Source organism: Rattus rattus, chromosome 8, assembly GCF_011064425.1.
Source record: "Rattus rattus isolate New Zealand chromosome 8, Rrattus_CSIRO_v1, whole genome shotgun sequence".
NCBI lineage: Eukaryota > Metazoa > Chordata > Mammalia > Rodentia > Muridae > Rattus > Rattus rattus.
The window spans coordinates 99811150-99838017 of NC_046161.1; the positions used below are offsets into that span (position 1 = coordinate 99811150).

General features: G+C 53.3%; 2 protein-coding genes across 2 annotated transcripts; both read left to right on the top strand.

Moving 5' to 3' along the window:
- Window positions 1-822: 822 nt before the first annotated feature.
- Window positions 823-13288, top strand: Lamb2 (laminin subunit beta 2). Its single transcript, XM_032910632.1, has 33 exons — window positions 823-910; window positions 994-1079; window positions 1213-1385; window positions 1476-1611; window positions 1693-1766; window positions 2134-2322; window positions 2425-2488; window positions 2729-2931; window positions 3021-3141; window positions 3270-3458; window positions 3644-3823; window positions 3933-4045; window positions 4309-4388; window positions 4467-4599; window positions 4758-4916; window positions 4993-5120; window positions 7988-8120; window positions 8305-8497; window positions 8574-8717; window positions 8892-9123; window positions 9197-9360; window positions 9442-9666; window positions 9755-9972; window positions 10074-10170; window positions 10256-10628; window positions 10722-10906; window positions 10980-11221; window positions 11302-11650; window positions 11912-12119; window positions 12203-12344; window positions 12533-12709; window positions 12803-12962; window positions 13042-13288. Exons 2-33 carry the CDS (start codon window positions 995-997, stop codon window positions 13176-13178), a joined length of 5406 nt encoding a protein of 1801 aa, XP_032766523.1. The 5' UTR covers window positions 823-910; window position 994; the 3' UTR covers window positions 13179-13288.
- A 178-nt stretch (window positions 13289-13466) lies between these two features.
- On the top strand, window positions 13467-23836 carry Usp19 (ubiquitin specific peptidase 19). The gene is given in 27 exon segments (XM_032910634.1): window positions 13467-13638; window positions 14993-15228; window positions 15482-15514; window positions 15658-15786; window positions 15872-16005; window positions 16083-16385; window positions 16521-16737; window positions 16866-17022; window positions 17126-17197; window positions 17311-17426; window positions 17534-17754; window positions 17838-18033; window positions 18116-18249; window positions 18359-18517; window positions 18594-18704; window positions 19200-19310; window positions 19403-19504; window positions 20064-20204; window positions 20292-20410; window positions 20647-20784; window positions 20879-21192; window positions 21293-21403; window positions 21487-21592; window positions 21594-21701; window positions 21783-21935; window positions 22041-22458; window positions 23332-23836. Coding segments are annotated over 26 exon segments (4131 nt in total). The 5' UTR covers window positions 13467-13638; window positions 14993-15128; the 3' UTR covers window positions 23560-23836.
- Window positions 23837-26868: the final 3032 nt, after the last annotated feature.

Here is a 26868-nt window from a genome sequence, read left to right on the forward strand (position 1 = left end):
GCTGGCCCAGTCTGTCACCCAGAACCCATCCTCTGGGTAACGGAGTAGCCACAGCCCATTTTAATCAGGAAACAGGCCACTTTTGTCGCAACCCATTTGCTGAAGGGATTATGCACGAGCGAGTTCCTCAGAGTTGTGTTTCAGACGGTATTGTGTGGCCTTCTTATTATCTCCAGGAGCTCAGTCCTAGTCTGTCCCTTAGGGCGTCCTAAACCTTCCCACAGGTCCAATAGGATTCCAGCTTGCACCTTTCCCATCGCCCGGCTGATGCTGTCACCCTGGGAGCCCCGTGGCTTATTTGACAGTGGTTTCCATAGTGACACCAAGGGCAAAAGCCATAAGCTCCTTCGATCTGCTTTTCAGATCGCAAAGATCACAAACCTCTTATTTACCTCTGCTGTCCCCCCAACTCCAAGAGCCCTCTTCCTGCCACTAAATGCCGTGCTTACCGTCTCCCAATGGTCTTGGTACACATCTGGATTTAAGGGATGCTATGGGGATATGTGGACCAGGATGTTCCCTCTTAGAGCAGCCTGTTCCAATTTCTCTTCGGAGTGTTCCCTTTAATCATCAATTTGTTCCTGTAACTAACCTGCTTCCTTGCTAAATACACCTTTGCAAAATAGACCTCAGCTTTAAAAATTTGTGGGTAAAGTAACCAAAGTCTGGTTCTTGGGATGAAGGTTTTCTGCAGGGGACAGGGGTATAGTAGGTGTTGGGGGTTTGGGGGGTTCTAGTCTCAGTTGTAATCCTGTTTTAGATCCACTCCATGTTTTGCTTCCTTCCCTTGCTTTCCAACTTTACTCAAAGTCGTCAGAGTCTCTCAGATTGTGGAGGAGTGACTGCTGATCGGACCCTGGGACAGACTGAGGGCCTGGAGGGAAACCAGCCCAGTACCCACACGGTCAGGGTCAGCATCAACCCCAAGGGAGATGGTGGGCTTTCGTCTTTGGACTCTTTATCTCTCCTAATTTCTATTTTACTTCTCTTCAGGATGGAGTGGGCCTCAGGAAAACCAGGGAGGGGCAGGCAGGGACAGCCTGTGCCATGGGAACTTCGCTTGGGCCTACTTCTAAGTGGTGAGGGGGCCTGGTGAGGCCTAAGGTTGTGGGATGTGATGGTAGGTTTAGGGGTGGCAGGCTGGCCCAAGGGCCCAGGGGATGGGGCTACCCAATAGGAGCACTGCTGAACTGGTTGACCCACTGCCCTCAGTGCTGGCTGCCACATTGGCCCAAGTCCCGTCCTTGGATGTACCTGGCTGTTCTCGAGGAAGCTGCTATCCAGCCACCGGTGACCTGTTGGTGGGCCGTGCAGACAGACTGACAGCCTCCTCCACGTGTGGCTTGCATAGCCCTCAACCCTACTGTATTGTCAGTCACCTGCAGGTGCTGCTGGCTGGGGACTGCAGGTGCTGGCTGGGTCAGGGTGGGGTTGACCCTGTCTAAGGTACCTATTCTAAACGTCACCCAATCCAGGATGAAAAGAAGTGCTTCCTGTGTGACTCCCGACGGCCCTTCTCTGCTCGAGACAACCCAAATAGTCACCGGATCCAGAATGTAGTCACTAGCTTTGCGCCACAACGCCGGACGGCCTGGTGGCAGTCGGAGAACGGTGAGCCCCTGAGTAGGTCATTAGAGTGATTAGGGCTTGTTCCTGGTAACCTCAAAACTTGACCCCGTATTCCTGCTGCAGGTGTTCCGATGGTCACCATCCAACTGGACCTGGAAGCTGAGTTTCATTTCACCCACCTCATCATGACCTTCAAGGTGCCTGCACACCAGCAAACCTGCCTGACTTGCCCTGCTTTGCCCCTCAGTACCCGTAAACAAAGCCCTAGTCTATAACCAAGCTTCCCTGAGCTCATGTGTTGTGTTCTGTGTGTGAAACCTGGTTGTTTCCTGCATAGCTTCCATAGTGAACACCTCTAAGCCTTTGCACATGCTGCCTTGGGCCTGTTCCTAGACTAGGTCAGATACAGCCTCTCTGGGCCTCGTGGTTTTTTCACCTGCCTGTGAGAGGCGGCTGTCCCCCCTGGACTGACCACTGTCTGGCTTTCACAGTCTTTCCCACCTGGCTGAACTGCTTGGCAGTGATCATGACTATGTATCAGATGTGTCCTCCTTCCCCAACCAGACATTTCGTCCTGCGGCCATGCTGGTGGAGCGCTCTGCAGACTTCGGCCGCACCTGGCGTGTCTACCGATATTTTTCCTACGACTGCGGGGCTGACTTCCCAGGAATCCCGCTGGCCCCGCCGCGTCGCTGGGATGATGTAGTGTGTGAGTCCCGCTACTCAGAAATTGAGCCATCTACTGAAGGCGAGGTAAGGGCTGACATCTGGGCTGAGGAGAGGAAAGGGATGAAGGGGGTCCGTGATGGACCTGAGGTGAGGTTCATTATCTCTGTGGGTTTCTTGCCCTGCTAGGTCATCTATCGTGTGCTGGATCCTGCTATTCCTATTCCAGACCCCTACAGCTCACGGATTCAGAGTGAGTGTTCCACTGTGGAGACTGGCGCAGTTTCAGTGTCTGGCCGGGGACTATTTGGGGCCTCAGTAACTATTTTAGGTGCTTCCTAGGGCAGATGCCAAGCCCGGTTTAGCTCTGGTAGCAATCGAAAAGAGGTCTCCCAAGGTGACCTTGGCAGCTGCAACCAATGGTGACACTGGTGGGCATGAGGCAACAAGGGCCCACCTGTCCAGTTGGGCAAAGCCCTCTTCCTCTTCTTAGACCTGTTGAAGATCACCAACCTCCGTGTGAACCTCACCCGGCTTCACACACTGGGAGACAACTTGCTTGACCCACGGCGGGAGATCCGGGAAAAATATTATTATGCTCTCTATGAACTTGTCATCCGCGGGAACTGCTTCTGCTATGGACATGCTTCACAGTGTGCGCCTGCACCAGGGGCCCCGGCCCATGCTGAGGGCATGGTAAGGGACTTAGGGTGCCTGGAACAGGGTTGCCGGGAAGGGGCAGGCATTTCTAGATGTTGCCGTCAACCCTCCCTGTATCTGCACAGGTACATGGGGCCTGTATTTGCAAGCACAATACTCGTGGGCTCAACTGTGAGCAGTGTCAGGATTTCTATCAGGACCTTCCCTGGCATCCTGCTGAGGATGGCCATACTCACGCCTGTCGGAGTGAGTGAGACATAGAACCCTAACTTAGTTGGTCAAGCCCTAAGTACCTACCTTTTGCCTAAAGGGTATCCAGGCCTTGGTGACCCTCAACCCTCCTGGTTCCCCATTGGTCTTTGCCTCCTCTCTAGAGTGTGAGTGCAACGGGCATAGTCATAGCTGCCACTTTGACATGGCTGTGTACCTGGCATCTGGAAACGTAAGCGGAGGCGTCTGCGATGGCTGTCAGCACAACACGGCTGGGCGCCACTGCGAGCTCTGCCGGCCCTTCTTCTACCATGACCCAACCAAGGACATGCGGGATCCAGCTGCGTGCCGTCGTAAGGCTGGGATTGGGCACGAGGGAGAGAAAGCTGAGCCTGAGGCAGGAACTAGGAAGCTAGATTACGGTCCTGGTCACCGGGAATTGGTGTGGTAAGGGCTTGGGGGAGATCCAGAGCAGGAGTAGGGGAAGTCTCGGGCTTGTCACTGGGATAGGGTAATTTTATATTCTCCTTTTTCTCAGCTTGCGACTGTGACCCAATGGGTTCTCAAGACGGTGGCCGCTGTGATTCCCATGATGACCCTGTGCTAGGTCTGGTCTCAGGCCAGTGTCGCTGCAAAGAACACGTGGTTGGCACTCGCTGCCAGCAATGCCGGGACGGCTTCTTTGGACTTAGTGCCAGCAACCCTCGAGGATGTCAGCGTAGGTGTCTCCTGCCCTAACTCCTAGGTCTACCTTTAACCCCTGGTTCCTGATGCAGTTGAACCTAAACCCTACTTTCATTCCCTAAAATGGGCTGCCTTCACTACAGGTTGTCAGTGTAACTCACGGGGCACAGTGCCTGGGGGCACCCCTTGTGACTCCAGTAGTGGAACCTGTTTCTGCAAGCGTCTGGTGACTGGAGATGGCTGTGACCGCTGTCTGGTGCGACTGAGGGATCTGGGGTTCTGGGGTCCTGGACTTGTTCTCAAAGCACATGTCTCTGGGCAAAGTCCACTGGGTGGGCGCTGAGAACTTAGAGTCTGGTCCTGGAGGAGAAGTGTCTGGTCCAGGAGGCCAAGGGTATAGACCAGTGGTCTGGGGACTTCACATTCGCCAGTCAGTGGTAGATGCTGGGAGTGTGGTTGGACTCCCTGGTGGGCGGGGAAGAGGTCTCTTCCTGGCTTCCAGCAATCCTTTTTCCCTAGCCTGGCCACTGGGGCCTGAGCCATGACCTGCTAGGCTGCCGCCCCTGTGACTGCGATGTGGGTGGTGCCTTGGATCCTCAGTGAGTACTGTTACAGGTGCTTGAGAGGTGGTTGGGAAGGCCAAGCGGCTGTCCTTAAGTAACCACAGCATTCCTCAGGTGCGATGAAGCCACGGGTCAGTGCCGCTGCCGCCCACACATGATTGGACGGCGCTGTGAACAAGTACAGCCTGGCTACTTCCGGCCTTTTCTAGACCATCTAACCTGGGAGGCTGAGGGTGCCCATGGGCAGGTAGGAGCACTCAGAGGGATTGGGTGGTATGGTAGAGAGGAGGGGTTGTGGGTGGTACCTGGGAGGGCCTAGGTTACTATCCAGTCTTAGGGGAGGTCTTGGCAGGAGAAATGGTCTTTGTGGTTCACTTGAGTCCTCATCCCTGCCTTGACTCTCAGGTGCTTGAGGTGGTAGAGCGTCTGGTGACCAACCGAGAGACTCCGTCCTGGACTGGTGTAGGCTTTGTGCGACTGCGGGAAGGTCAGGAAGTGGAGTTCCTGGTGACCTCTTTGCCTAGGGCCATGGACTATGACCTGCTACTGCGCTGGGAGCCCCAGGTTAGACCCTGTGGTGGCTGACCCGTGCTGACATTCTGGATGTGGAAGCATCCTCTCCACTGTCCTCTTCCCCCAGGTTCCTGAGCAGTGGGCAGAGCTGGAATTGGTGGTGCAGCGCCCAGGGCCTGTGTCTGCTCACAGTCCGTGTGGGCACGTGCTGCCGAGGGATGACCGCATTCAGGGGATGCTTCACCCAAACACCAGGTGAGGTGGCAGCGGTAAGGATGCCCTGCAGATCCCCTGAAGGACGACGACATTGTGCTTCCATCTGCTCCTTCTTTCAAATACCTCCTCCTGGCTGCCGTTTGCCAGGTCCATAGCTCTGCTCACAGGAAAGACAGATAAAACAGGGCCTGCTTCCTCAAGGGTGTAAGGCAAGACATTAATTGCTCTGTTACCCCGGGACAACCTTATGATGGTGGTGGTTGCAGGGCAGAGGTGTAAGAGTAGGGATGCGACTGGTCTAGTTAAGGTTTTGTTACATTTTAGAAGAATTTGTTTCCTGTATCTTTTTCACTGGTCTGTTGGCTACATGCTAAACCTTCCCCATTCCCCTTTTGTTTTCTGATACAGGATCTCATTTATCCCAGGCTAGCCTTGATATGTAACTGAGAATGGCTTTGAATTTCTACTATCTCTATCTTCCAAATGCTGAGATTATACGAGTGTGCCACAATGCCTGGTTTATATACATACACATATGCATCATGTACATATACATATACACATATACATCCTATATATACACATTTGTTTGTTTTTTGTTTTTTTTTTTTAAGATTTATTTATCACTTTATTCAGACACACCAGAAGAGATCCCATTACAGATGGTTGTGAGCCACCATGTGGTTGCTGGGAATTGAACTCAGGACCTCTGGAAGAGCAGTCAGTGCTCTTTTTTTTTTTTTTTTTTTTTTTTTTTTTTTTTTTTTTGAGCTGGGGACCCGAACCCAGGGCCTTCTTGGTTTGCTAGGCAAGCGCTCTACCACTGAGCTAAATCCCCAACCCCAGTCAGTGCTCTTAACCGCTGAGCCATCTCACCCGCCCCCCACATTTGTTTGTTTGAGACAAGGTTTCTCTGTATAGCTCTGGCTGTCCTGACACTGACTCTGTAGACCAGGCTGGCCTCAAACTTACAGAGATCCACCTGCCTCTGCCTCTCTAGTGCTAGGGATTAAAGGTGTGTGCCACCACCACCCAGCTCCAGGATCTTATAACAGGTCCCAGGCTAGCCTGAGACTTGTGATTTTCTTGCCTTAGCATCTAAAGTGCAGGCTGAAGGGATACACCACCATGAGTTGCTGAGAAGCAACAGTTATGAGGTTCTTTGACTCCAGGATAAGGCTAGTGAGTGGCTAGATGTCTGTGTCTGGCCTTACTAAAGAGGAGTCATTTTGGACTAAAAATTTGGCTTGCATGAGGTGGTTGTGCCTGTGATTCTAGCACTTGGGAGGTGGAAACAGGAGGATTAGAAGTTCAAGGTATTTTTGACAGCACAGCAAATCCAAGGTCTACCTGGAAGACGCGAGATCTTGTCTCAAAAAAGGAGAAATGAGGGGCTGGGGATTTAGCTCAGTGGTAGAGCGCTTGCCTAGGGAAGCGCAAGGCCCTGGGTTCGATCCCCAGCTCGAAAAAAAAAAAAAAAAAAAAAGGAGAAATGAGGGGCAAAAGGAGAAACAAGAATGTGGACATTCCTCATTCTCACTGAAACTGAGAGAAAAGAGCAAAGAGGAAGGTACAGTGAACTCACACCATGCTTCTGAGTGCTAGAGCCTGGAGCCACGTAAAAATAGAGCAGTGCCCACTGGGTGGAACTACATGAAGGTCATTGGTGCCCTTGACATAGAGTGGGCCAGAAGTCCCAGTGAAGTAGAAGGCTACCTGGTAATCACTACAGGGGTCTGTATGGATTTAATGGGTGGGAAAGCAAAAAGAAGTAGCAGTAGCACCTAGGAGAAGACTCCGGGATCAAGTCTCTGGGTTTACAAGGTGATGAGAATCACGTAGGAGGTAGAAAGAGAGGCAGGATCACTGTCTCAGGGGCAAAGGAACAAGGGTCTGGGGATGTAGTTCAGTGGCACCTTCTTAGCTAGCAGCTACAAAGCTCTAGGTCCAGTTCCTGGGACTATAAAATAAGTTAATACTCACTTACTACTGATATTTTAGTTGGGTACCTGTCTAAAGAACAAAGCAAAACAACAAAGAAAGAAAAGAATAAACAAGCAAACAAAAAACTGAAAAAACCAAGGCTAGCGAGGAGCTAAGAACACTCGCTCTCGGGGTTGGGGATTTAGCTCAGTGGTAGAGCGCTTGCCTAGGAAGCGCCAAGGCCCTGGGTTTGGTCCCCAGCTCGAAAAAAAAAAAAGAACCAAAAAAAAAAAAAAAAAAAAAAAAAGAACACTCAGAGAACTCTCTGAGAGAACCCAAGTCTGGTTCCCTGCATTGCAAGTGCATGGGACTCCAGTTACAGAAGATCCAGCACCTTCTTCTGGCCTCTGTGGGCACCTACACACACACACACACACACACACACACACACACACACACACACACACACACACAAATAATAAAAGCAGGGGACTGGAGAGATGACTCAGTAGTTAAGAGCACTGACTGCTCTTCCAGAGGTCCTGAGTTCAAATCCAAGCAATCACATGGTGGCTCACAATCATCTGGAATGAGCTCTGATGCCCTCTTCTGGTGTGTCTGAAGAATAAATAAATAGAATAAATAAATAAATAAATCTTTTAAAAACTTATTAAAAATAATAAAATAAAAATAAAAATGAAAGCAAATGAGAAGAAGAAAGCCTGGCAAATTCTAATACCAGGAGTGGGGTTGCCAGGTTCTGTTTCCATTGATGCTGTCTTGATGCTGTCTGTATGGGACTCTTCTGTTGACATCGTGTTAGGGCCTCAGCAGGTATATGTTGGCCTGCTCTGGCCCAGCTGTCATCTCTGCCTTGGTCAACAGGTTTGATTGCTGTGAGTGGCAGTGCAAAAGGCCCAGAATGATGGGCACATGGACCCTGTGTGGCCCCCTATATCTGTCTCCCTCCTCCCCATGCCCAGGGTTTTGGTGTTTCCCAGACCTGTCTGCCTTGAGCCTGGTCTCTCCTACAAGCTGAAGTTGAAATTGACTGGAACAGGGGGACGTGCCCATCCTGAAACCCCATACTCTGGATCTGGAATACTCATTGACTCGGTGAACAAGTCCCTCTTGCTCCCTATCAGCCCAGGTGGCAGGGCCTGTGGGGTGGAGATTATGATGGTGGTGATGATTGGGAAGGGTCTGTGACAGGAAAGGCAGGCCCTTGTAGTGCTAAGGCAGGTACTCTGGCAGTACTGACGTGGTCCTATCTGAGATACACCCTTGCCTGTCTCTTCAGCTGGTGCTGCAGCCCCATGTCTTGATGCTAGAGATGTTTAGTGGGGGGGATGCTGCTGCCCTGGAACGCCGTACCACCTTCGAACGCTACCGCTGCCATGAGGAAGGTCTGATGCCCAGCAAGACCCCCCTATCTGAGGCCTGCGTTCCCCTCCTCATCAGCGCGTCCTCCCTGATCTACAATGGTGCCTTGCGTAAGTACTCTTCCTGTGGATTGGTAGGCAGAGGTGGGAACCTAGCCTGATCTGCAATCTGCTCTTCTCCTCGTAGCCTGCCAGTGTGACCCTCAAGGCTCACTGAGTTCCGAATGCAATCCTCATGGTGGCCAGTGCCGGTGCAAGCCTGGAGTGGTTGGACGACGCTGTGATGCCTGTGCTACTGGCTACTACGGCTTTGGGCCCGCAGGCTGTCAAGGTATTTGTCTATCTCTTGGTCTCCCCTATTCTCTTCCCCTCTGGCTTTGCTACTTTCCACAGCTCTGATTTGGATCCCACACTCTTAAGTTGGGGTCCCTTGCCCTTTTCTCCCTTTCCTCAACCTTCCAAGCCAGACTGCCTCCTGTCCACTTAGTCTCTATCTTGTCCCCAGCCTGCCAGTGTAGTCCTGACGGAGCACTCAGTGCCCTGTGTGAAGGGACTAGTGGACAGTGTCTCTGCCGAACGGGTGCCTTTGGTCTTCGCTGTGACCACTGTCAACGTGGCCAGTGGGGTTTCCCTAACTGCCGGCCGTGTGTCTGCAACGGGCGTGCGGATGAGTGTGACGCCCACACAGGCGCTTGCCTGGGCTGCCGTGATTACACAGGGGGAGAGCACTGTGAGAGGTGAGCCTAGAGCAGCTATGGGTGGTTGGTTGGGCAGGCTGCCTGCAGGTGATACTTATTCATTCCCCTGCAGGTGCATTGCTGGTTTTCATGGGGACCCACGGCTGCCATATGGGGGCCAGTGCCGGCCTTGTCCCTGCCCTGAAGGCCCCGGGAGCCAGCGACACTTTGCTACTTCATGTCACCGGGATGGATATTCCCAGCAAATTGTGTGCCACTGTCGAGCAGGCTACACAGGTGAGTGGGTAGGGCCTGGGTATGAGAGCGGGGTGAGGTGGCTAAGATAAGTAATCATGGTTTCCTCTTGACTGTGGACAGGGCTTCGGTGTGAGGCTTGTGCCCCCGGGCACTTTGGGAACCCATCCAAGCCAGGTGGCAGGTGCCAACTGTGTGAGTGCAGTGGGAACATTGACCCCACGGACCCCGATGCCTGTGATCCCCACACGGGGCAATGCTTGCGTTGTTTACACCACACGGAGGGGCCCCACTGTGGCCATTGCAAGCCTGGCTTCCATGGGCAAGCTGCCCGACAGAGCTGTCACCGTGAGTAGGAGTGTGGGAAGAGATGGTTGGGGTGGCTTCTGCTAGAGATAGAACCCCTTGATTGTTGTGTCTGTCTTGGCTTGCCCAGGCTGTACCTGCAACCTTCTGGGCACAGATCCCCAGCGGTGCCCATCTACAGACCTGTGCCATTGTGACCCAAGCACTGGGCAGTGCCCATGCCTCCCCCATGTCCAAGGCCTCAGTTGTGACCGTTGTGCCCCCCAACTTTGGAACTTCACCAGTGGGCGTGGCTGCCAGCCTTGTGCTTGTCACCCAAGCCGGGCCAGAGGCCCTACCTGCAATGAGGTATGGAGCCCTGGAGATGTCTGGGTAGAGGGAGCTGGCAATTTGCCATGAGGGCTCTACCTTTGGTAGGGACTCTGAGCCTTCCTCCGTCTGTACCCCAGTTCACAGGGCAGTGCCACTGTCATGCTGGCTTTGGTGGGAGGACTTGTTCTGAGTGCCAAGAGCTCCACTGGGGAGACCCTGGTCTGCAGTGCCGCGGTGAGAAATCTGGACAAACAGGTGGATAAAGACTATCTCGCCTGCATCATACGGGCCTAACACTGTGGTTTGTCTTTTCCTGTAGCCTGTGACTGTGATCCCAGAGGAATAGACAAACCCCAATGTCATCGTTCTACTGGCCACTGTAGCTGCCGCCCAGGCGTGTCTGGCGTGCGCTGCGACCAGTGTGCTCGTGGCTTCTCGGGTGTTTTTCCTGCTTGTCACCCCTGCCATGCATGCTTTGGAGACTGGGATCGTGTGGTACAGGACCTCGCTGCTCGTACGCGGCGCCTGGAGCAGTGGGCTCAGGAATTGCAGCAAACGGGTGTGCTGGGTGCCTTTGAGAGCAGCTTTTTGAACCTGCAGGGGAAGCTGGGAATGGTGCAGGCCATCGTGGCTGCCCGCAACACCTCAGCTGCGTCTACTGCAAAGCTTGTAGAGGCCACAGAGGGACTGCGGTACGGATGGGGCTAAATAAATAGGGTAGGGTGGAGCAAAGGCCCAAGTGATCTGGACTGAAGCCTTTCTAAACGTGTCCCCTGCTGATACAGTCATGAAATTGGGAAGACCACTGAGCGCCTGACTCAGGTAGAAGCAGAGCTCACAGATGTACAGGATGAGAACTTCAATGCCAACCATGCACTCAGTGGCCTGGAGAGAGACGGGCTCGCACTTAATCTCACACTGAGGCAGCTTGACCAGCATCTGGATATCCTCAAACACTCAAATTTCTTAGGTGAGTTGCTGGTTAACTAGGCGGGTGGGCCAGGCCAATGTTCAGTTGACTGACCCCTTTTGACCCAACTTAGGTGCCTATGACAGCATCCGACATGCCCACAGTCAGTCTACAGAAGCAGAGCGCCGGGCCAATGCCTCCACCTTTGCAGTACCCAGCCCTGTGAGCCACTCAGCAGATACCCGGCGTCGGGCAGAAGTGCTAATGGGTGCCCAAAGAGAGAACTTCAACCGCCAGCACTTGGCCAACCAGCAGGCACTTGGACAGCTGTCCACACACACCCATACCCTGAGCCTGACGGGAGTAAATGAGCTGGTGAGGTGGCAAGCATGGGGAGGGACAGATGGGTGTGGGGGATTTTCCCACAGAACCTTGACTTGTTTTGTGCCTGGCAGGTGTGTGGGGCCCCAGGGGACGCACCCTGTGCTACCAGCCCTTGTGGGGGTGCCGGATGTCGGGATGAGGATGGGCAACCCCGCTGTGGTGGCCTCGGTTGCAGTGGAGCAGCAGCCACAGCAGATCTAGCACTGGGCCGGGCTCGGCACACACAGGCAGAGCTGCAGAGAGCGCTGGTAGAAGGTGGTGGCATCCTCAGCCGAGTGTCTGAGACTCGTCGGCAGGCAGAGGAGGCCCAGCAACGAGCACAGGCAGCCCTGGACAAGGCTAATGCTTCTAGGGGCCAAGTGGAGCAGGCCAATCAGGAGCTTCGAGAACTTATCCAGAATGTGAAGGACTTCCTCAGCCGTGAGCCTCCCATGTGGCCCTGGCCATGTGGTTGCTTCCCTTGTGTCTGTGTGTCCTTGAGTTTCAGGGTCTGCAATGGACATGTGTTTATGACCCTATGTCTGGCCCTGAGTCCTTGTCAGTCTGTGTCCCTTATGTAGTCCCTGTCCCTTGGTTACACCCTTATGCCTATTAGCAAACTCTTAATGCATGTGCAATCCAAGATTGTGTTCCCAAGGCCATGCTGGAGAGTCTGTTAAGCCCTTGCCTGTGTCTCCATAGAGGAGGGAGCTGATCCTGACAGTATTGAAATGGTAGCGACACGGGTGCTAGACATCTCCATCCCAGCCTCGCCTGAGCAGATCCAGCGCCTAGCAAGTGAGATTGCAGAACGTGTCCGAAGCCTGGCGGATGTGGACACAATCCTGGCGCATACCATGGGGGATGTGCGTCGGGCTGAACAGCTACTGCAAGATGCACAGCGGGCACGGTCTGACCCCAAGCCTGATCCCCGTTCCTGAAACCTGTTCCTGATACCTGTAGACACTGATCCCCCTCTCCTCGCTTCCTCAGGAGCCGGGCTGAGGGTGAGAGACAGAAGGCAGAGACAGTCCAAGCGGCACTGGAGGAGGCTCAGAGGGCACAGGGAGCTGCTCAGGGCGCCATCCGGGGAGCAGTGGTTGACACAAAAAACACAGAGCAGACCCTGCAGCAGGTACGCTTCCTCTGGGACGTCAGTGGGACGAGGTTATGGGCATGCCCTACGAATCTGTTTTGTTTTGTTTGGGACAGGGTCTTCTATGTAGCCCTGGCTGGCCTGGAAGTTACAGAGATCAACTCGTTTCTCCTTCTCAATTGCTGGCACTAAAGGTGATTTGTTAAACCTGGTCCGTTCTGTGGCAGGTCCAGGAGAGGATGGCAGGTGCAGAGCAGTCTCTGAACTCTGCTAGTGAGCGGGCTCGGCAGTTACATGCCCTTCTGGAAGCCCTGAAACTGAAAAGGGCAGGAAACAGCCTGGCAGCATCTACAGCTGAAGAGACAGCAGGCAGTGCCCAGAGCCGTGCCAGGGAGGCTGAGAAAGTGAGTTGGGGCAAAGCCATCTGGATGAGTTAACAGCATTGTAGTTAGAATTCCACTGGACTAGTATACCGACCCTGCCTTTTACATCTGCAGCAGCTACGGGAACAAGTAGGTGACCAGTACCAAACTGTGAGGGCGTTGGCTGAACGGAAGGCTGAAGGTGTTCTGGCCGCACAAGCCAGAGCAGAACAACTGCGGGATGAGGCTCGGGGTCTGTTGCAGGCTGCTCAGGACAAGTTGCAGCGGCTACAGGGTGAGGACCATGGTGGGCAGGAGCTAGAAAGGGGTGGGCTTGTGTGAGAAAGACCTAAACTATTCCTTGACCTTTCTAGAACTGGAGGGCACATATGAAGAGAATGAACGTGAACTGGAGGTCAAAGCGGCTCAGCTGGATGGGCTGGAAGCCAGGATGCGCAGTGTGCTTCAGGCAATCAACCTGCAGGTCCAGATCTACAACACCTGCCAGTGACCACTCCCTAGGGTTTAGCCTTGTCTCCGAGCACTGTTCCACATGCGTTTGTCCGCACATTAAAGAGCTCTTGGCTAGCAAGTGCTTTCAATAAACCAGTGTGAACCACCTCTGTGTTGTCTGGACTTTGATGGGAGGGGCGAAGGATCTTTATATACCCTATCATCAGTAGGCTTCTAGCAAAGGCCAAGGCACCGGAACCCCTCCTCTTTCTTTCCCGCCCTCCCTGGAGCTGCCCTTCACTACAGCTCCCACTCTTGCCGGAAGTGCGTCATCAGCTCGGCACTCCGCCTCCCATAGCCGTATCTAGAAGTCGAAACAAAACAAGCGGCTGAAGCGGCGGTGGCGGAGCCGGGACGGGGGAGGGGCGCGCCGGAACCGGAACCGACCCGACGCCGGAACCGGAATCGAGAGCGTGTTGCCAGGGCCCGAAGAGGGCTGGTGGCGGCGGTCTCGCTCGGTGAGTGGTGTGGGCCTCAAGTCGCCGGTTTGGCCGCAGCGGGAAGGCCGCAACGTTGGCCCCGGGCGGCCTGTTCAAGGTCACGGGCCGTGCCAGCCCCGACATCTCGAGCCTCGCGGCGTGCTCGGCCCACCGATGCCGACTGAGCCGTTATGCTACACCTGTGGCCAGTCTCTGTGATTTTAAGAGGATTAGCGGCGAGCGAGGGTGGCTTCCTGGAGGAGGTGGTGGCAGGCCTGGGATTCGGAGGTTGGAGTCGGGTAGCAGCCTAGCTGGGGCGTTGGTCTGTGTTCTGTAACTCTGCGCAGCTTTTCTGGCCAGCTGGGATCTCTTGATCGTTCCTCTGCCGCCTCGACGTCTTCGGAGCACGGGGGAGGGATTCAGTCTGTGAATTGGGTCTAGGTGTAAGGAGGAAACGGCGGGTGCTCTGTCCACAGGCCTGGACAGGCTGTCACTAAAGAGTCAGCTCATCACTCTTATCGTACAAGGATATTTTTATCACTCCCTCTCCCCTAAGGGAACACAGGCTAGTCATATCTCCTCTGGCTCGCAAGCCCGACTTGAGGCTGCCAGAGGTACTAGGTCTACGTTCCATCTCCACCCTCACTAGTTTTGAGAACTTCCCTTTGGATGGAGAGAGCAAGAATCCACACCCAGGTGGGGAACTGATTAGGCCTCAGTTGCTCAGAGCCGATGAAAGAACCTGAAGACGGGTGATGGCCGTTTCGTTGTTAAGCTGGATGCCCACCCTGTGGCCCAACACTGGAGTCCACTCCTTTTAAGGCTGAGGAGAGAAATCCCTCTTTAGGTGGAAATAAAGGACCAAGTTTCAGGAGCTGGCAGGAAGCAGACACCTTAGCCCCAGAACCTTTTTGGTTAAGGACAGCACCTGGGTCCATTTGTAGCTTCAGAGGCTGGCCTTACTGCTACTACTTCTTGGTCTCCCTCTAACTCCTTCACCTTCTACTTGTCTGGTGGTGACTAAGCAGCCAGTGAGAGTGAAGGAAGCGGAGCAGGCTGCTCAGAGTGCAGACCTGTGGGCTGGAGCCATGGCTCCTGTCCAGAGGATGATCCTGGTCCCAGGCCATGACTGCCTTGACCTAGCATTTCTTAGAGTAGCTTACAGTGTTGTGGGTCTTTTGTAGACACGCAGGAGGTGTGGCCTGAAGCACTTGCTGCAACTTGAATTATTGATTTCCTCATAGGGTAGCCTCACTGTAAGCATGGCCCCTTCGGATGGTGTGAATTGCTGCTGCCCTTTAGGGTTAAGAGAGTCCTGTGTCGCTGAACCCTCACTGTAGGTAGGGAGCGAATAGTTTGGCCTTGGCAACGATTCGTGGTCTGTTTTCATTAGGCTCTTGGTTCTTTGCTGAAGAATTAGGCCACAAAGAGTTGCCAAGATAGCTGGGCCCGGAAGAAAACGCCGCAGCCCTGACCCAGACGCCGTTGCCGACTCTGGGGCACTCTGGCTGTCTAGCAAGCGGCTGAAGATGTCTGCTGGCGCCAGTGCTACAGGCCCAAGGAGGGGGCCTCCGGGATTGGAGGAGGCAACTAGTAAGAAGAAACAGAAGGATCGAGCAAACCAGGAAAGTAAGGATGGAGATCCTAGGAGAGGTAGGAGCAGAGATTCCAGGGTGCTTTTAGCTTCCTCTTCCCTTAAACTGGACATGCAAATAGGACAGTCTATCTCTTCCCTCCTTTATCCTGGTTTGATGCTGAGAAAAAGGCCCCTGGCAAGCAAGGTAGAACCTCGGCTTTCACCCTGAGGGACCTGGTTAAGATCCAGAAGGAGGTAAGAACTGAGAACAGCTCATTCATAACTGTCTGTTTCTTTTGTTGCCAGTGTCCATGCCTCGAAAGGAGCCCACCAATGATGGTGAGTATTGAGTGGAGTTTTGAGCGCTACATGAGGGAAAGAATTTAGCTCCCGTCTGGAGCAGTAGCTTGCCTAGTGTATCTGTCTGTCAGCGTTAGCACCTTACGGAGACCCCTCTGATCTCTCTGCCACTCTCTCTGCAGAACTGTTGCTCGATTGGAGGCAGAGTTCAGATGAGGTGGTTGTTAAGCTGCGCGTGGGAACAGGTCCCATATGTCTGGAGGAAGTAGATGCTGCTTTCACAGACACGGACTGTGTGGTGAGGCTTCCAGGTATGTTTCTGTACCCCGAGGACAGGGTTACCTTCGAGATCACAGGTACCCCCACCCCAGCTTACTTTTGCCACTCTTTTTCCAGATGGTCGGCAGTGGGGTGGTGTCTTCTTTGCTGAAATACAAAGTTCTTGTACCAAAGTGCAGACTCGCAAGGGTGGTCTTCTACAGTTGGCACTACCAAAGAAGGTGCCTCTGCTCACGTGGCCCTCTCTCCTGGTAAGTTCCAGTCGAGTGGGTGGGAGTTGGGGATGCTCACTGTATTCAACAGGGCCTAATGGTTGTATTTTTGGCAGAAGAAACCTCTAGGGACCCAAGAACTGGTGCCAGGGTTGCGGTGCCAGGAGAATGGACAAGAACTGTCTCCCATTGCCCTGGAGCCAGGTTCTGAGCCCCGCAGAGCTAAACAGGAAGCCCGAAACCAGAAGAGGGCCCAGGGCCGTGGTGAGGTAGGCTCAGGGGCTGGCCCTGGGGCACAGGCAGGGCCCAGTGCCAAGAGGGCTGTTCATCTCTGCAGAGGGCCAGAAGGTGAAGGGTCCATGGATGGCCCTGGCCCCCAGGGTGATGCCCCATCCTTCCTGTCCGACTCAGCTACGCAGGTAAGAGTTAGGTGCTTGTTGTCCTGTTTGGATATTTAGAGATTGGGAAGGAATGTGGACCAGAGTGGGTACCACTTGCTACACTCCTAGCTAATCTCTCTCTCTCTCTGTGTTTGCATGTTTGTGTGTGTTTAGGTTGAGGCTGAGGAGCAGCTCCATGTTCCACCAGTGAACCCTCAAACAAGTCTCTTGGGCTCAGAGAAGAATTTAGCCCTTTTGACAGTAGAGAAGACAGTGTCCCCCAGGAGTGACCCAGTCTCCCCAGTCATGATCCGGAACAGAGACCCTGAGAAAGACGACCATGTCAAAGAGGAGATGGCAGTTGGAGCTGATCCTGCAGCCTTAGCGGATGGTAACATGGGGACTGGGAAGGCAGGCCCCCAGGTTGGGTCACAGGGTTGATGGGTGGGTAGGGAGTAGTATAGTAACAGGCTGGACTTTGTCTTGGGTTGATGGTACTGAGCCATGGTCTCAACATAGAACCAGAGTCTATGGTGAACCTGGCATTTGTCAAGAATGATTCGTATGAGAAGGGGCCGGATTCAGTGGTGGTGCACGTGTATGTGAAGGAGAGCCGCAGGGATACCTCTCGAGTACTTTTCCGAGAGCAGGACTTCACGCTGATCTTCCAGACCAGGTGTGTGGCTGAGGCTGGGACAGGTACAGCGGTGTGCCTCAGATGGGAGTGTGCTTCAAGCATTTTCCTTTGTTCTTCCTCCTTCCCTGCTCTGCCTCTGCAGGGATGGAAATTTTCTGAGGCTGCATCCGGGCTGTGGGCCCCACACCATCTTCCGCTGGCAGGTGAAGCTCAGGTGGGTGGTGCCCAGCCCTGTTACTGCTTGTCTCACTTGGGTTTCCAGCTCTCTGGCTTGTTTAACCTCACCTGCTTCTCCTGAAATCTCTGAACTCAGCTTTTCCTTGACAGGAACTTGATTGAGCCAGAGCAATGTACGTTTTGTTTCACGGCCTCTCGGATCGATATCTGCCTCCGGAAGCGGCAGAGTCAGCGCTGGGGGGGACTGGAGGCCCCTGCTACACGAGGTCTGCACACGAGCTCCCTTCATTGCCTGAGCCCCACATGATTAGGACCCCCACCACCACCTCACACGTGCTGCTAACCACCAGCCCTCTCATTCCCCCTTTTTAAGGTGCAGTGGGTGGTGCAAAGGTTGCCGTGCCGACAGGTCCAACCCCTTTGGATTCAACCCCTCCAGGAGGTGGCCCCCACCCCCTGACTGGCCAGGAGGAAGCCAGGGCTGTAGAGAAGGAAAAACCCAAGGCTCGGTCAGAGGACTCGGGGCTGGATGGTGTGGTGGCTCGCACCCCCTTGGAGCATGTTGCCCCAAAGCCAGAACCGCACTTGGCCTCGGTGAGAACCCTTGCTTGGGATGGGTCACGAATGAGGCTGGAGAGCACCAGGGCTCCTCTGTCATTTCTCCTTTCTTTGCACAGCCCAAACCCACATGTATGGTGCCTCCAATGCCTCATAGTCCAGTGAGTGGAGATAGTGTGGAGGAGGATGAAGAGGAAGAGAAGAAGGTTTGTCTCCCAGGCTTTACTGGCCTCGTCAACTTAGGGAACACCTGCTTCATGAATAGTGTCATTCAGTCTCTGTCCAACACTCGGGAGCTTCGTGACTTCTTCCACGGTAAGAAGGTCAGGGCCAGGAGACTGGGGCATAGGCAGAAATGGTACCTCTGTCTCTCACACCTCTACTCGGCTGTTCCTAGACCGATCCTTTGAGGCTGAGATTAACTACAATAACCCATTGGGGACTGGTGGGCGTCTGGCCATTGGCTTCGCTGTGCTGCTCCGGGCCCTGTGGAAGGGCACTCACCAAGCCTTTCAACCCTCCAAGCTAAAGGTGATTTGTGCTCACTCCCACCTTGTTTACAGAGGGATGAGAGGGCTAATAAGGTGTCCTGCAAATGAGTGCTAAGATTTCTCACTGACACTTTGGCCTCTTCATCTAGGCCATTGTAGCAAGCAAGGCCAGCCAGTTTACAGGCTACGCACAGCATGATGCCCAAGAGTTCATGGCTTTCTTGTTGGATGGGCTGCATGAAGACCTGAATCGGATCCAAAACAAACCCTACACAGAGACTGTGGACTCAGATGGGCGACCTGACGAGGTCGGTTGGGGGTTGTAGAAAGGGTTTTGTGTGTCCCAGTCCATAGTTCTCCTTAGTTCTCACTATCTTTCCTCAGGTGGTGGCTGAAGAAGCATGGCAGCGGCACAAGATGAGGAACGACTCATTCATTGTGGACCTGTTTCAGGGCCAGTACAAGTCAAAGCTGGTGTGCCCTGTGTGTGCCAAGGTACAGTGGACTCCCCTAGAGAGATGGCCTGTAGTTAGTTGGGCCGGTTTGGCCAGATACTTTGAAGCATGTGTGTTTTTAGAGAATGCTGGGCAAAATTTGGGGGAGGGAAGTGGGCAGAACCTAAAAGTGCCTTAGGATCTCTGGTCAGAAGAAATCAGGTGAGGTCGGCTTCGTGACTGAGGTCAGAGGTGTTTGATGCACAGGTGTGGTGTGGTAAGGATAAGTAAGGCATGGCATGCCAGTGTTGCCGGTAAAGTTGGAAAGGCGCGTGAAGAGCAGGTGAAGGGAACCCTTAGGAAAAGGCTAAGCTGCCAGAAGAGGGGACTCCATCTCTCCTGGTGGGTCCCCTTCCTCAGTCTAGTGCTTTACCACTGAAGTTTGCTGATTGGCTGTGAGAACCCTGACCTGAGAGCCACCGGAGAGCCTGGCTTAGGTTCTCCAGGAATGAGCACCTTGACCCTTGTGACCCCCATGTCGCCTCTGCATCCGCAGGTCTCCATCACTTTTGACCCGTTCCTTTATCTGCCGGTACCCTTGCCACAAAAGCAAAAGGTTCTCCCCATATATTACTTTGCCAGAGAGCCCCACAGCAAACCCATCAAGGTGAGTAACAATCCCCTCCCTCTGGCTGTCCTTAAAAAAATAAGACTCTTCTTATCCGTTCCCCCTTGCTGACTTGACCTTTATTGCCTAAGTTCCTGGTGAGCGTCAGCAAGGAGAACTCCAGCGCAAGCGAAGTTTTGGAGTCCCTCTCTCAGAGTGTCCACGTGAAGCCTGAGAGCCTGCGCCTGGCTGAGGTAAATCTTCCCTCCCAGGCTTCTGTGTGTGGCCATGTGTGTTGGTGGGTTTGTTGTTGTTTTGTTTTGTTTTTTTAACGTTTTGAGTGTTCTGTCTGCTCATCTGTATGTGTGTTTGTAGTATGTTGTGTGCCTGGTGCTAGGAAAGTCTGTTGGACCCACCCCGTGGAACTTGAGTTCTAGACGGTTGCAAGCTGCCATGTATTTGCTGGGGATAGGACTGACATCTTCTGGAAGAATGGCCAGTGCTCTTAATGCTGAGCCATTTTTCCAGTCCCACACGTGTCCTCTGTCTTTCCCTGTCTTCTCTGGATGAGGAGTTTGCTAGTAACCCTGGGGTAGAGGCCCTCAGTACAGAGGATCAGTGCATGACTCATGCTCATGCTTTGTCTCTCCGATTCTCTAATGTTTTCTGCCCCCGGGCAAGCATATTCCTCTTTTAGTCCATGGATCCTGTCCTGCCCATTTCAGTAGAATAAAGTGCAAGACTAAGCCCTCCTTAGTGCCATGAAGCAGGCCTAGAGAAAGGTTTTGCCATCTATATGTTCTTTGTCCTCAGGTAATTAAGAATCGTTTCCACCGTGTTTTCTTGCCCTCCCACTCACTGGATGCTGTGTCGCCAACGGACGTGCTCCTGTGCTTTGAGCTGTTATCCCCAGAATTGGCTAAGGAGAGGGTAGTGGTGCTAGAGGTGCAGCAGGTGAGTGGGGCCAGCCTGATGTCTCAGGGTCTTGGTGGGGGCTAATCACTCTTGCCTGCCCTTGCTGAGCCAGATGACCCACCCTAGCGCCCCCAGGTACCCAGCATCCCTATCTCCAAGTGTGCAGCCTGCCAGCGGAAGCAGCAATCAGAAGATGAAAAACTGAAGCGTTGTACCCGTTGCTACCGTGTGGGCTACTGCAACCAGTGAGGAACCCCATGACCTCTCCTCCCATTTTCTCCACCTGCCTTTTGCTTTCCTGTCCTCCTCTACACACAGGCACAAATTTTAAGCCCTCCACTCACTTCTCCATTTTATCTGGCCTTTGGGGAGGTAGGGTTGGCATATCTAGTCCCCGGGGGCATGCATCAGACAAGTCCCTGATAATATAGTTACAGCACTTAGAGGTAAGGCCCTTGTTTTACCTTTTCTTTCCCTCCAGGTTCTGTCAGAAAACCCATTGGCCTGACCACAAAGGCCTCTGCCGCCCCGAGAACATTGGCTACCCCTTCCTGGTCAGTGTACCTGCTTCACGCCTCACTTATGCCCGTCTTGCTCAGCTACTAGAAGGTTATGCCCGGTAAGAGCCCAGAGGCTGGGCAGTATGGATGGGGAGCAGAGGTGTTCAAGTGTTACACCAGAGTTCTTCCTTGCCTTGCCTTGTCTGCTGCCAGGTACTCTGTGAGCGTGTTCCAACCACCCTTCCAGCCTGGCCGAATGGCTTTGGAATCACAGAGCCCTGGCTGTACCACGTTGCTTTCAACCAGCTCTCTGGAGGCTGGGGACAGTGAAAGAGAACCCATTCAGCCTTCTGAGCTCCAGTTGGTGACTCCTGTGGCTGAGGGGGATACCGGGGCTCACCGCATGTGGCCGCCTGCTGATTGGGGTCCTGTGCCTAGCACCAGTGGAATTTCTTCGGAGATGCTGGCCAGTGGGCCTATGGAAGGGTGTTCCTTGCTTGCTGGTGAGAGGGTGTCTCGGCCTGAAGGTATGTTCTGCTGAAATGCTTTGGGTACTGCAGAGAAAAGTTGGGGAAGAGGTGGTTAGGACCAAATGGACAGATGAACATTGGTTATGCTTTGTTTTAGCTGCTGTGCCTGGGTACCAGCACTCACGTGAGTCTGTGAACGCCCACACGCCCCAGTTCTTCATCTATAAAATTGATGCGTCAAACCGTGAGCAGCGGCTGGAGGACAAAGGTGCCTGATGTGGGCGGGAGTCAGGGTAGCTGGTACCAGCAGCTCTGCGCGGCCGTGTGACCACGGTCTCTGCTTATCTCCAGGGGACACTCCACTGGAGCTAGGTGATGACTGTAGCCTGGCTCTGGTGTGGCGGAACAACGAACGCCTTCAGGAGTTTGTGTTGGTGGCCTCAAGGAGCTGGAGGTGCTGAAGACCCAGGCTCCGCTGGAGAGGCTGCCCGTGCTGGCCACTTCACTCTGGACCAGTGCCTCAACCTCTTTACGCGGCCTGAAGTGCTGGCACCTGAGGAGGCCTGGTGAGGACCAGGCAGCAGGCAGGGAGTAGGGCAGGGTGGAGGGAAACTCGCTGCTTCTGACCGCTCCTCTGTCCCTCCCAGGTACTGCCCACAGTGCAAACAGCATCGCGAGGCCTCCAAGCAGCTGCTGCTGTGGCGCCTACCAAATGTGCTCATCGTGCAGCTCAAGCGCTTCTCCTTTCGTAGCTTCATTTGGCGTGACAAGATCAATGACTTGGTGGAGTTTCCAGTTCGGTGAGCAATGAGCGAGCCCTGATGACGTGGACAGGTCACAGGTATCGGGGGCAGCTTGGGCTCCTGCGAACTAACTGCCTCACCCTTCTCTGACTGGGACTACAGGAACCTGGACTTGAGCAAGTTCTGTATTGGTCAGAAAGAGGAGCAGCTGCCTAGCTATGACCTGTATGCCGTCATCAACCACTACGGAGGCATGATTGGCGGCCACTACACTGCCTGTGCACGGCTGCCCAGTGACCGAAGTAGCCAGCGCAGTGACGTGGGTGAGGGCACGCACAGCCAGCAGGATAGATGGTGGGTGGTAGTCCAGGCTCTGTTCACACTCTTCCGCCCTGCTCTAGGCTGGCGCTTGTTCGATGACAGCACGGTGACAACTGTAGACGAGAGCCAGGTGGTGACACGATATGCCTATGTGCTCTTCTACCGTCGGCGGAACTCTCCTGTGGAGAGGCCCCCCAGGGCAGCTCACACTGAACACCACCCAGACCTAGGCCCTGCAGCCGAGGCTGCTGCCAGCCAGGTGAGGCACTGGGGAGGCCTGACAGGCTGGTTGGGGGACAGAGTTGGGGTCTTCAAGTCTACAGAATTTAGAGACTGGGTTCTTTGACATTCAGGCCTCACCCAGAGACATCCTGGAAGATAGCCTAGGGACACAGTCAAAGGCATACTTATAAAAACATGTTGCCACCATGTGCACAAAAGTCTAGGCCAAAGACCTGCCCTGAACTCACCAGGTGTGGGACTGTAAGCAGACTCTCCCCCACATGCTCCAAATGCCAGCCTAGAGACACTCATTGGTGATCACCCTCATGTTCTGGTGTGTATTCAAGATATTCCCTGTCAGAGATGGCTGTTGCCTCGAGTGGCTGTCACACTTTCTGTGGTGAGCAAATGCCCTACTGACCCTTCAGGCTGACACTGTTCCATAGATCCATGAGCTTGGTCACTTTGTCCTCTAGACCAGCAACCTCCTTTCTGTTGTCCATATTCCCTTAAGACCTCTGTCAGGCTCAGACACAACACATTGGTCAGGATCTTGACATTGGTAATCCTGAGGAGATTGCCGTGGGGTTGGCTACTTTGTGAGCTGGTCCCTTCTGTTGGATGTCTGGACTAAAACCTGACCAGGTAAACTCCACACCCTTGCCCATGAAAACCTCCATGTGGATCGAAAGCTGTCTGGGGGAGGCCCAAGGCTGTCAGGATTCTTATACCGTAATGTTCTCAGCTTAGAAACCTGGATCCTAGCTACCTACCCACTTCCCTGCTGCTTGATCTTGAATGTGGGGGCTTTAGACCCAGTCACCTTAATGTGACTGTCTTGGCTAGGGGTCTCAGGGAAACTGGGCCTCCCCATCCTCTGGGTGCTGATGGCCCTTTCCACATACCATAGGCTTCCCGGATTTGGCAGGAGCTCGAGGCCGAGGAGGAGATGGTGCCCGAGGGGCCTGGGCCTCTGGGTCCTTGGGGGCCCCAAGACTGGGTGGGGCCCCCGCCACGTGGCCCTACCACATCAGACGAGGGCTGCCTCCGATACTTTGTCCTGGGTACCGTGGCGGCTTTGGTGGCCCTTGTGCTCAACGTATTCTATCCTCTGGTATCTCAGAGTCGCTGGAGATGAGCTCCCCTGCAGGCGCCTGCTGTGAGCTGGCCTACCTGTGCTCACCAGGACAGGCCTGCCTTTGTGGTGGGAGACAGCTCTGGGCTCTGAGCCTCAGTGTATGTATCTGGTGGGAGACTTGTTGGGACTACAGCCTCTGTGGGGGCAGAGTATCCTAGGGTGTGTGTCCATCCAGTTGTCTGTCCTCCTGTTTCTCTGACCCTTGTCCTAGGGCTTGGCCCTGCTTGGAACTATTTCCTGTATTTAAAGTGTTAATAAAGTGAGTATTCAGGCCCAATCTCGTCTCTCTGTCTAAACGCCGCTGCTGTCTGCGCCTGCCTAGGGGCCCTCCCTTGGGTGCAGGGGCTCTGAGCCAGCACCCCCGGGATGCCAGGCAGTATGCTGGGCAACCCCCAACCCCTGTCCTCATATTCTGTTGCAGGGACTAGGCCCTGGCCAGGCCCCCGAGGTGGCCCCCACGCGGACAGCCCCTGAACGCTTCGCCCCCCCTGTGGACCGCCCAGCCCCACGCACAGCAACATGGAGGAGGTCGATTAGCAGGTCCCTGGCTGATGGAGGGGCTGGGTTTGGGAGATCCCCTACAGAGGGCCATCTCTGACATTTTTTCTTCTGTCACTCAGAGGACACTGGCTCTACCAATGGGAATTTGGGGAGGCATGATTTGGGGGTGGGAACCTCACAAATTGTGACCTCGTGTCAACTTGGTCCCCCACATTAGCAGGCCTTGGCTTTTCCAGCTGCCTTCAGTGCTGCGTGTTTGGTTCTCGGTTGTATCTTCAATTCTTTCTGACCTGCATTATAAACATAATTTTATTCTAAAAATTGTAATTTTTTGCATTTTGGAAGTGACTGCTGCTGTTTAAATATATTTTAAAAATAAATAATAAATAAGCTGACTTAGTGACTGATCCACAACATGTTATGGCTCCCGCCCCTCCCTCCTCATCCTGGGGTACGTGGGTTTGTATTAAAGATCCCCAAACTCTGTTCCAGGGAAACAAGGTCAGCCATCGTCTCTGGGTTGCTGTAGAACACTAACTGTTGCTGTGACAAACTGCTAAAAGCAACTTAAGGGTTTGGCCTCAGTGTAAGGGTACAGCTATGACAAAACAGGCATGAGGCAGTTGGTTGCATTCCATCCGAAGTGAGGAAGTCGGAACAATGAATGCCGGCCACTCCGCTTCCTTCCTAGCTTTATTCAGACCCTACCTAGCCTATGGAATAAATGGTGATTTCAGATAGTTCCAAGTAGACTTTTTTTTTGGAGACAGGGTTTTACTCTGTATAGTCCTGACTGTCCTGGAACTCACTTTGTAGACTAGGCTGGCCTTGAACTCCAAGATCTGTGTGCCTCTGCCTCCAGAGTGCTGAGACTGAAGTTGTGTGACAACATTGCCCAGCCAAGTTGACAGTATTAGCCATCACAATCATGAAGCCCTCAGTATCAGCTCCCTGGAGGGTGCCTGCTAACTGGCATCCCATTGGTTCTGGCTCCCATGTTAAAGTGGCTATAATTGGCATTAAGATTATAGTACATCCAAGGATAGAGTAGTACCAAACCCGGGCTGGAGAGATGGTTAAGAGCACTGACTGCTCTTCAGAGGTCCTGAGTTCAAATCCCAGTAACCACATGGTTCACAAGTATCTGTAGTGAGATCTGATGCCTCTTCTGGTGTGTCTGAAGACAGCTACAGTGTACTTATAAATTAAAAAAAAAAAAAGGTCCAAACCTTGTATGTAGCAGCCTGGGGATAACCACACAGTAGGTTAGAGACTACTTGGAGGGAAGGAGAGTCTGTGGGGCGTTCATCCCTCCTCAAGCCTCTGCAGTATCAAAACACCTGCATCCCTTGAGAGAAAAAGGTAAGGAAAATCCCGCTCTGAAAAGACAGTAAGCAGAAGACAGAGACAATCTTAGTTGACTTCCTACTGATGGAGGGGTTCTGGGCCTTCATGACTACTCATCTACTTCAGCAGGCATACCTAGCTTCAGCCTCTGCAACCTTGAGACACTTTCTTCCGGTATTAGGGATTTGTGTAGTCAAATACTCTGGCTGAGCTAAGTCCCCAACTCCTATAAGAACACAGGAAACTGGGGTTGGGGATTTAGCTCAGTGGTAGAGTGCTTGCCTAGCAAGCGCAAGGCCCTGGGTTCGGTCCCCAGCTCCGAAAAAAAAAAAAAAAAAAAAAAAAAAAAAAACCACAGGAAACCCTGCTTCTGTCTGGGTCTGGATCATACTCTCTCCATATCTCCCAGTTACTTGAGAGTAGAGTGGGCATCTTTAGAGAGTGATGGGGAGGGCTGGAGAGATGGCTCAGAGGTCAAAAGCACTAATCACCCTTCCAGAGGTCCTAAGTTCAATTCCCAGCACTCACATGGTGGCTCACAGCCATCTGTAATGGGACCCGATGCCCTCTTATGACATGTCTGAAGACAGCAGCAATGTATACATAAATAAATCTTTAAAAAAAAAAAAGGGATGGGGAACAAAGGTAGTTAGGAAACAGGTATTTGGAAGTATGGCTGGAGAAATGGCTCAGTGGGTTAAGGGCTTGCACTTGCTTGCTGAGCTTCTAGAGTGGTTTCCCAACACCTACACGTTAGGCAGTTCATAACTCCCTAAAACTCCAGCTTCAGGGAATTTGAACCTCTCTTAGGTACCTGCAACCTCCACATCCCCACACTTCCCAGGCAATTATGCCTAGCAAAGCCAGAGGCCCCTGAAGCCAATTACATGAAGGTTATCAGTAGTACTCCGCTTCAGAGTTGGGAGTTAGGGTTAGTAGGGAGTTACTGGAGAGTCCTAACAACATGATCACAATTGAGGGCACACTATGAAAAAGGCCATGTGCTGGTGTTGGCTTTGTAGAACTAGCAGAGTGTGGGGTCTTGTAGAACTGGAAATGCTAAACTGTGTTGGTGCTGTCAGCTATGACGGCTGGAGGACCTACCTGGTAGGTATGGAGTATATGACAGGATTGCGTTGTGTCTTTATTGTTTGCAACACTGTTACTGCTAAACCCATGACATCATTCTGTATATTGTTAGCCTGTGCCATTAAGACTTGTTTATGCACCTGCCTGACCCCCTGCTATGATGGGTTTTGCTGCCTGCTACCTAGCTTTTGTACCTGGTCATTTTTCTTGGATGTGGTACTCCTACGGGAAGGCTGACCTATAGGCTAGGGCCATACAACTGTTTTCATTTCCGCTTTATGTAAGTCATGGTTCCTGAGGTGTGATTAGACAGTGTTGGCACCTATTGCTTGTGACATGGCACTGGAAGAGCTACTGTTTCCCGCTGGCTGT

Coding starts and splice junctions, on each gene's coding strand:
- Lamb2 (XM_032910632.1), top strand. CDS start 995: ATGGAGTGGGCCTCAGGAAAACCAGGGAGGGGCAGGCAGGGACAGCCT. Junction 1,767..2,133: donor ACCTCATCATGACCTTCAAG/GTGCCTGCACAC, acceptor TTCCCCAACCAG/ACATTTCGTCCTGCGGCCAT. Junction 8,121..8,304: donor CTGGAATACTCATTGACTCG/GTGAACAAGTCC, acceptor CTGTCTCTTCAG/CTGGTGCTGCAGCCCCATGT.